The sequence below is a fragment of the Populus euphratica genome, unplaced genomic scaffold, assembly GCF_000495115.2.
Source record: "Populus euphratica unplaced genomic scaffold, PopEup_1.0 scaffold58.1, whole genome shotgun sequence".
Lineage (NCBI taxonomy): Eukaryota > Viridiplantae > Streptophyta > Magnoliopsida > Malpighiales > Salicaceae > Populus > Populus euphratica.
In genome coordinates, this window is record NW_011499864.1 from 1,225,203 (window position 1) to 1,234,656 (window position 9,454).

General features: G+C 30.1%; 1 protein-coding gene across 1 annotated transcript in view; it reads right to left on the reverse strand.

Moving 5' to 3' along the window:
- Positions 1–6,633: 6,633 nt before the first annotated feature.
- Positions 6,634–9,454, reverse strand: part of LOC105125741 (wound-responsive protein-like protein) — a 3,007-nt gene continuing 186 nt past the window's right edge. The window contains exon 2 of the mRNA XM_011026311.1: positions 6,634–6,920. Within this exon, the coding sequence (XP_011024613.1) occupies positions 6,848–6,920 (73 nt within the window). The 3' untranslated portion in view covers positions 6,634–6,847. The remainder of the gene's footprint in view (positions 6,921–9,454) is intronic.

Sequence of the window (9,454 nt, forward strand, 5' to 3'; positions counted from 1 at the left end):
CTTGTCTATCTATAACCACCAACTTTCTTTAATGTCTTTTTCTAGTCTTCGTTTACCGTAATAATACACTACCAATACTGTTGTAATAACCATGGAGTCTGTAGAAAATCTAGCCTGTGCAGAGGAAAACATTGCTGGTCTTTCCAATCACCAAGTGCTAATTGAGAAAGATGCATGTTTCTCCAACAATTATAGGCATTACGTGGCCAATTACTTCTCAGATTTGAAAAATATCCGCAACATTACTTAAATTATATCAATTTGGGTTAACTATTTTTTATTAAAACAAAATTATTTTATTTTTAAAAAATTTATCAACATGAATCTAACTAGGTTTGTAGTCTAAATCAATCATCATCAATCAGAATATATATATATATATATATATATATATAATTGGTGAGCTTGGCATTACTCTATTTTTTTGAACAAATTAAAACTAAAAAAAAATGTTTGTAGACTTTAATTAAAAAACAACATGTTCACACCATCTGCTACTCATGGAACAATTATTGTGGCATTTGTATTGTCAACAGGATCCAGATCCAAGGCAAAATCACCTCATGTAGAGAAAAGATGATCTTGTTACTAATTATTAGTAAAGGGTAAATAATTAAATCCAATATTCTTGTGTAGTTTGATCGGTTTTCAATATATCCGTCTAATTAATATCTAATTCTCATGTTATTATATCAAGTTTTTTTTTAATCTAAATTGATATATAAATCTTAGTTTTCTGTTTTATAAATACTCTTGAATTATATGAGGATATAATAATAAAAATCGTTCAAAATGTTTTACAAGATTAAAAAATACTTAACAATAATAAAATTTGAAAGAACAATAAAGAAAAACGGGAGTTGAGAGAATTTCGGGTATTGAGGAAATGGAAGCAATGAATAGAGAATACATATATGTGTGTGACAAGTGGCTAATTTTCTTTTTTATAAGCTCCATGAGAGAAATTAGAAAAAAAAGACCTAATTAAAATTCTAGAGGAAAAATTTCAGATCTTCACAATATCATTTTTTTATAAATAATAAAATAAAATTTTATTTTACAAAATCGGGTATATAGTAAAAAAATACAAATTACATTTGCTTCAATGTCTGGTGTTTTTTATTTTATTCTGCCTACAATAAGCTATATATAAACCTACATATATGAAAAATATATCTTTTATCTAATAAAATAGGAAAGAAATGCTCTTTTTAAATGTTCAAATTCCATCGAAATATATATGAACTGATAGAGATCGATCTCAACATTTTCTCATGGAAATTACAAAGATCATGTGCTTAATGCACCAACAATTCCATTCAATTCGAGGCCTAGTGTTCTCCTCATTCGTGGCCTAGTTTTCTCCTCAGAGGCAACAACTTCCATTAATTTCCACTTCAACTGAGCAGGTAGCAAGCTATGGTGGATTTATAAGATTCAGTACTGCAGCTAGCAGTGATGCATTGAATAGATTATTACTCCAAGAGGAAAGCAGTTTGCAAATCATACAACATCCATTATTGATAATTCTAATTAAGCGAGGAAGGTGGTTATTGGGGACAGGAGGTGATAGAGGAGGGGTTTGGATAATAGAGTGGTTGCACATGGGAAACCACTCATGCCTACTCAAGTGCATGCCCAGCTGCATGCACACTTTTGTCCTATGCTTTTCACCCCCGCCATGGACCCATATGTCTTTGCTGTACTTTTTGGTGCTGCTTCGAGGGAGGGTGTGTCTTGATCGTGGAGATTTCTCAGGTTTCTCTCCCCTGTTAAGACCATTTTAGAGCCTTCCCTGATCTCCCACGGAAGATTCCTTGTCTTGGCTCGCAGTGGAGATGGAGAAAAGAAGAAACGGCATAGTCAAGATAGAAAGAGATTTCTCTCTCTTTTTGTTCTCCTCAAGTGGGCTTCGTGAGAGATGATGGTTAGCAGTCTCAGTCAGAGTCATAGTCATAATAATTTGGTTAATTAGCTCCATTTGGTTGTTAAAGAAAGAAAAAAGGGGAGAGATGCAATGACGACTTCTTCCTTTTCCATGGTACTTGAGTGGAATTAATTTCACTATACCACACTTCTCGAATATTTTAAAATGATTTCGACATGTTCTTGGTTTCTCCCTCAGTTGGTTTTTTAGTTCTGGTATGACGCCATCTTTTAAGCTGTAATAGTTATTTGATTCGTTTTTGTTATGGGTTAATTTTTTTTTAATTTTTTTTCTATAAATTTACTTTTTTAATGTATTTTTATGCATAAAAAATAATTTAACTAAAAAACTTATGCATGCATATAATTAAATAAATCAACAACTATATATATTAATAAAAATAAAAATAATTATTAATAATAACTAAAAATAAATACATATTAAATTGATTGAATAAAATAAAAAAATATTATGTAAAATTACACGTATTATAAATATTATCTAATAAAAAATTATTTTTTATTTTTAAAAAATAAAGTTAGTTTATATAAAAGATTGAAAAAATATAGATAAATTAAAAAAAAATTAAAAAAATTAAATATACACAACACTATTTAAAAATAAATCCGTGAAAAAAGTCTTATTTCAATGGTTGGAAATAATGAAAACCTTCTCTCTTGTCCCTAAAATCCAGTAACCTTCCTCTATTATCTATAATTTAGGATAAAAAATAATATCAAGAAACTTTTATATCAAGATTGATTTACTTTAAATTTAAAGGGGTCTAAATTATATAAATTGTATTAATTTAAAATTTTGAGAATTTAAATGTATTTTTTAAATATTTTCTAATACACTGTCGATGTTTGGTGTTTTTTACATTTCAACCTCTGTTCTTTTCATTCCATTCTTAACTAAAAAATCAACATGAATTAGTTTTTTATTATAAGATAAAAATTCAAAGACTAAAATGAATTATTAAAAATAAAAAATAAAACGACACCACTCATAAAACATTTGTGTGTGTATGAACAGTGCGACTCAATATTACTTTGCCTACTCCTTATAGTTTTTTTATCTAATGTTTCCTTTTATCATTTTGCATCTCCAAAGCCATCATTAACATTTATATCTTCTTATTGGTAAAAAAAAAACCTAAAAGAAGAACGTTAGGTTGTATATCAGGTAACTTCCCCTTGATATAAAAATGTTCTAACGAAATTTAATGTTGGTTTCAGGAGATGGTGTAACGAATGAGGGAAGAAATTGTATTTTATTTTATTATATATATATATATATATGCATGTATAGAGAGAGGGGGGGGGGATTCTTTTAAAATTTTAATTATAAAACTGCAATGGAAAAAACTAAAATAATATTAAATATATTTAAAAGTGTTTTTTTTGTTTAAAAAATATTTTTAATATTTTTATGTTTTAAATTATTTTTTAAAAGATTTTGAATAATTTTAAAAAATAGAAAAATATACTATAAGTGTGAAGTGATATTATTATTCCACGCGTCATTGATTAATCTATACTCAAGTCGGACAATCACTTTATGTTGTGGTTATATTTTTGATTTCCTGAAAGAAACCATGCAACAAACATGCTATAAAGGAGACCTAGATAAAGCAGCAAGGCCTAGATAATGCACATGAACTAATACAAAACAACAAGATAGGTGAGTTTTCTCTGATACTCAAAGCACTTCCAACCACCCTAGAAATCGGCTGAAACTATCAATCCAATCTAGAATTCTATCCATCCTTGTTCCTCTAATTTCGTAATTATTTTGAAAAGGAGCATAGTTTAAAAAATAATAAGTAAACTAACTCGAGAAAAAAAAATTAATTAATTAACATGATTGAAAAACCTAAAATTTAAATCTGTAACTTTTTTTTTTTAAATGACACGGGTTTTAGTTGTAGTATATTTTCAAAAATATACTATTTTCTCATAACTTTATTTAAAAAAACACTTTTTTTCCTATACCAGACAAAATATTAAGATATTTAATATTTTTTTATGTGTATTTAGTATTGTAATAGCTTTTATGATTATCGGTTAAAAAACTGAATTTAAAAAAATACTTTAAAAAGTTAGTTTAAAAATTACATGCATGTTATGAGAAGGATTTTTAGATGCAAAATAAATGAAAAGTATGTCTTTATAGGTGAAAAATATATTATTTTAGTTCCTAAAAAACTAAGGTTGGATGATGCAGACAATTTTTTTTGGTAGTCAAGAGAGAAAAAAAATTATCATAATATCAAGTACTATTTTATCAGGCAAGTCTAAGAAAGAAACTTAAAAAAAAGCCCTAAGAAGTGAGATGTTTTTTTATCACGGTGGATTGGATAGTTATTTTTTTAATAAGTTTTTAATATCATCCTTAAACTATTTTATTTATAATTGAGTTCTTTTAAGCTTGAATTAGCACTCTATTGCTTCTTTTTTTTGAAAAAAAATGTTGGGTTAAAAGCTAGAACTAAGTTGAAAAGAGCAGTTGGAATACATGGTGTCTTTGAATTTTATTTACAAAGTTCATTTTAATTCCTTGTTTGTTTAATTATTAGGTGATCAATCCTTTTAGTTGTCAAAAAATTAATTTTAATACCAAACTTTATTTTTCTTATTTTTAAATTTTTTTTTTAAAGAAAAGAGTGACTCGTCAAATTCCAGTATAAAAATCATCATTAACAATGATTTTAGAAAAAAAAACAATCCATGTCAATGGGTTTCATTTCATTTAGATTGTTTCACCTAGATATCTTTCTTCCTTCTCCTTGTCTAAGAAGATAAATATGATCATGAGAATATTTTTAGGCTCATGTTTATTTTGTTTTTTGAGTTGTTTCTTGGTTTTTTAAGGCCACAAATATGTTTTTCAATGTATTTTTTTTTTATCAAAAATAGGTTAAAATAGTTTTTTTACAAAAAAAAATTAAGGCCCTATTTTTTCAGCAATCAGATTCTATAAAAAACAGAAGTTATGTCATGTATAGTTTTTTTCTAGAAAAAAGTAAACGATGAATCATCCACCCTTTTAAAAATAAAAAAAATAAATAAAGTCAGACCTAGGCACGTAGGCTAGGTACATATGCCTAGGATTTGTTTTTTAATACACAGGCTCATGTATCTATGCTTCTATGTATTTTTATTTTTATTTTGTTAATTTATATTATATTTGGATTTTTTTTTGATAAAAACAATCATTAAATCCAATTAATTCCATGGGTGGCAAGATTAAGGGGTTAATCTATAATATCCAAGCTATTGTTTGTTTTGCTTTTTTTGGTTTAATGCTTTTTATGTCCCTTAATTTAGAAAAAATATAATTTTATTATTTATTATTAATAATTTATTTTTTATATATTTAACTCTAAACTAAAAGAATACAATTTCACAGTTTGGTATTAACGATCTACTTTAGCTCTCTCGACTTTGTATGTCTTGTGTTTTTTTTAAAAACCATTTCATACAAAAAATCATAATGCACTTTTTTATTATATATTATATAATTAAATAAAAAATAAATTATAAAATAAAAACATTCATTGAATTTGATGTCAAGCATAAATTGTACTGTTGTGGCGAGTTTACTTTGATGACTCAAGTTGATTTAGCTTTTATTTTTAATTAAATATTATTTTTTATTAATTTAATCATTGAATTAAATTAGGATTAAGTTTTTTAATTGAGTTAAATAAAAAATAAACTTTTTAATTTATTTATTATCACAAGTTGATTTAATTTTTTAAATTAAATGTTATTTTTTATTAATTTTATCATTAAGTTAAATTAGAATTAAGCTTATGGATTTATTTTTTTCAAGATTATCCGAACGTGTTTTCTAGATAAGCTCATATTAATCTATGTAAATTGAATAGATTTTTATTTTAATATTATATAAAAATATCATTTAATAGTTAAAATATATTTTTTTTAAAAATAAATTATCAATACTTAAATATTTTTATTGCACTTGAAAAAAAACAATTTTGCACAAGGAGTAGCACGGGTAAATGAGCGAGTCTCCAGCTATGGAGTGCTGTGTACTAAGATAATAAATTACTCTAGATCGGTATAATCATTCACCAAGGCCCCAGCTGTTGACAATCTTAACATGTGCCCCCACACGTAGAAACTACCTGCAATTATTTTGTCTTTTGACCTCTGCACTATCAAAAGCTTCTCCGATCTTTACAGTCAACCACTAGGCTGTAAGAAACATCTCCTCTTCTACATTCTTCCACCCTCATCCACCCGTACGTACCTAAGCAAAATACGCCCCGATGAAAATAATGTCCACCATGCTTGAGAAGTGACGGTGAACGGCGTAGTGCACGAGGGTAGCTACCCCCCCTTCTCCTTAACATCGATGGTCTGGTGGCATGGAGCCGTGGAATATTCAAGAATTCGACGCATAAAACACAATCAGAAAGAAGTCCAGGGCAGACAAATATCACATTGGCTGAGGAGCAGCTAAGCTACAGAACTCAGTCAGTGGCAATAGGAAGTAAGCTAACGGTTCCCCTGAGGCTTCAGCACGTGTAGCGCCAATACTCCTCGGGACACTTGCAACTGCCCTAGAATTGCATTGAATTATCATGCCTAGATATATCAATTGTCAAGGAATGATGGTAACGATATTTAAATTAATACAGGTTTTACCTTGCGTATTATATTAACGTAACACTGTATGAAAGAGCAAAAATTCTATGACATCAATGCCACTTGATTCTACAAACCGATATCACAAACTAAAATTAACATCCATTTCCAAACGAAAGTTCATAGCAAACTCAAGTTAATTCTTGTTAAGACTAGATAAGAGGAAATCCCCAACATATATAATGGCATTTCAAAACATCTCACTCTTTCTAACACACTCTAAAGCTGGTAACTACAGCACCTCTCACTCTGTCATAACAGGCTTGTTCTCGTTGGCTTTGGGTCTCTGTTCCTTTGGCTTCTGCTCCTCCATTTTCCTGAAACCATCAATAATTACATCCATAATTCAGGATACCCAGAAACAAAACTAAGAAAAAGCACCACAAAATAATTCATAGGGCTCAAAGTCGATCTAAAAGGGCAGATTTTATCAAACATGCATCAACCAGTACAATCTCCCAGCACTCTATCTGATTATAGGTTATTTCAACTGGCATCATGAGCGCTAGGAAACAAGGAAAAGATTCAAACAGAGCAACTGCAGAAGCATGCAGTACATGGTAAAGAAAAGCTCTTCCTTTCACTTGGAAGAATCAAATTCAAATGCAATATATCTCTAGCACAGTGTTGTCAAAGGCAAAAGGCAATAAAAGATGCCAAGCCAATAAAATGAACCGAGGCAATAATGCTAAAAATTAAAGAAAATATATTTATAATATTACATTATATAAATCTAAAATATGTATCTTCCCAATTCCGATTAGATCATTAGAAAATCAAAAGAAAATATAAAATACCATAACATAGTCATATAAAGTTATTTTTCACCCTTAGACAAAATAAGATAATTTAAAATAGTAAGTAGCAAATAGAAAAAGCACACTTGAATATCATCATCGTTATTCATTAATCTTCAAAAACATCTTCATACATGGTTTCCTCTCCTTCACTTGAATCCTCCATTTCATGATTACAATCCAAATCCTCGTCTCTCAAAATCCCTCTTCATGTGTAGTTCTAGCACTTGATGTTGGAAAAGGAAAGTGTGGTTGGTGTTTCTCTTCTAAGATGTCCATCCTCGTCTATTTGTCTCTCACTTTAATGATTTTTTAAATGATTTCGTTACACTGATCTTTGTTTTTTTTACAAAAATACCCTAAGATGTTTCTTGTGGCAAATTAAAAGATAGACAAACAGGTCAAAACATAAATAAGTTAAAAAGAAAAAAGAAATATCCAGCAATAAAAGAAGTGAAGTACTTCAAGGAGGCACTTGCTTTAAGGCCTTGCACCCACTCACAAGGCACCTGCCTAGGCAACGCTTCATTTAAAGGAGATGTGGCCTCGCCTCGCCTCGCCTGAAGTGCCTAGACAAGCGCCTCAGCGCCTCTCGACAACAATGCTCTATCATTAAAATGCTAGATAATAGCATGTATGATATCCCAATAGACATGTTAAACCAGCGAGCTGAATTGAGGGACATTAATTAAAAACTAGGATGAAAGAAAAGAGGGGCCGGGAAGGAATGGAGGGAACAGTCAGTTGGGGAGAAAAAACCAAGAATAGATTAGAACTTGAGGAAAGGAATTTCAAACTAAGGAGAGCATACAAAACCATTTTTCCAATCACAAAGAAAACACAGATGAACTTGATAATGTAGGATGAGTAAAATCTACCATTCCAAAGCAAGAAAGCCAGAGAACACATGCTATATCAGAAAAGACAATTCACGACTGCATTGAGTATCAGAGGCAGGCACCACAAGAAGGTACTTTCGACAGCATTCAATTGAATTTCAAGGGATATTCAGCTCAAATTCCAATGGAGTATCAACGCAGATAGAATAGCATCCTTTCCTGATCCAGTTTATAGCACCAATCTCGCCAAATTACATTTAGAGTTCCATGTATCATTCCGCATATCAGTCCTTCAAATTCTTTCATCTTGGTTCAACAATCTTGACATGCAGCGCCACTAACATCACACAAATCTACTCCATGTTCTAGCTTTTAACTAAAGGATCCAAAAACTTGTAAATCCATCAATTCCCAATTACATGCAACATAGCATTCAATTTCATTCGACAAACATGGAAAAAAATAGATGATTCACAATTTTTTTCCCAGCTAAAAGTCTTCCAATTTCACCATGTTCTGCTTTTCCTGTTTTGTTTTTCTTGTCCAGATAGCAGATGACAGGCTTCTACTTAATCTTATCAAGTCAAACCATTTGCATATTTGGTCTCAACATCCACAATTTCACCATATTTTCATGTTCCTTAGATTGCTTTTGGTCAGTGCCCCGTGACTAGGGGACAGATGGACAAATACAAAAGGGACAAAAATATGTTTGGTTAATGGGATAAACGACAGGGACATAATATAAATCTTTCTCTGGAAAGAGTCTGGAGTGAATTTCTGTTTATTCAAAACAAGAAGAATAGGGGGGTGTGTCCCCTCTAATCTCCACTGTCTAACCAAACGCTACCACAGTGTCATAAAAGAGTAATTCTAAATATCAATGGACCAAACTTCAAGAATACAGATAAACTCTTGGATGATGATTCATGAATATTCTTGAAGTTTTTTCTCGATGTTTAGCATTACTCGTAGCGAAACTACCCATAAGCCAACCGGTCAAAGCAATAAAGAAAACAAATTAAAAAAACCCGATACCCTTCCATGCATAACACACTCAGTTCAGATGATAAGAGAATCAGTATCATTAAACTTAGATTATTAACACATCGAAACAGCTACGTGGTCATGTACACAGAAACATATATAGAACAAAAACTGAAAGAAAACAGAGGAATAAATTACCTCTTATCGGAAGATCCACCCTTCTGGCTG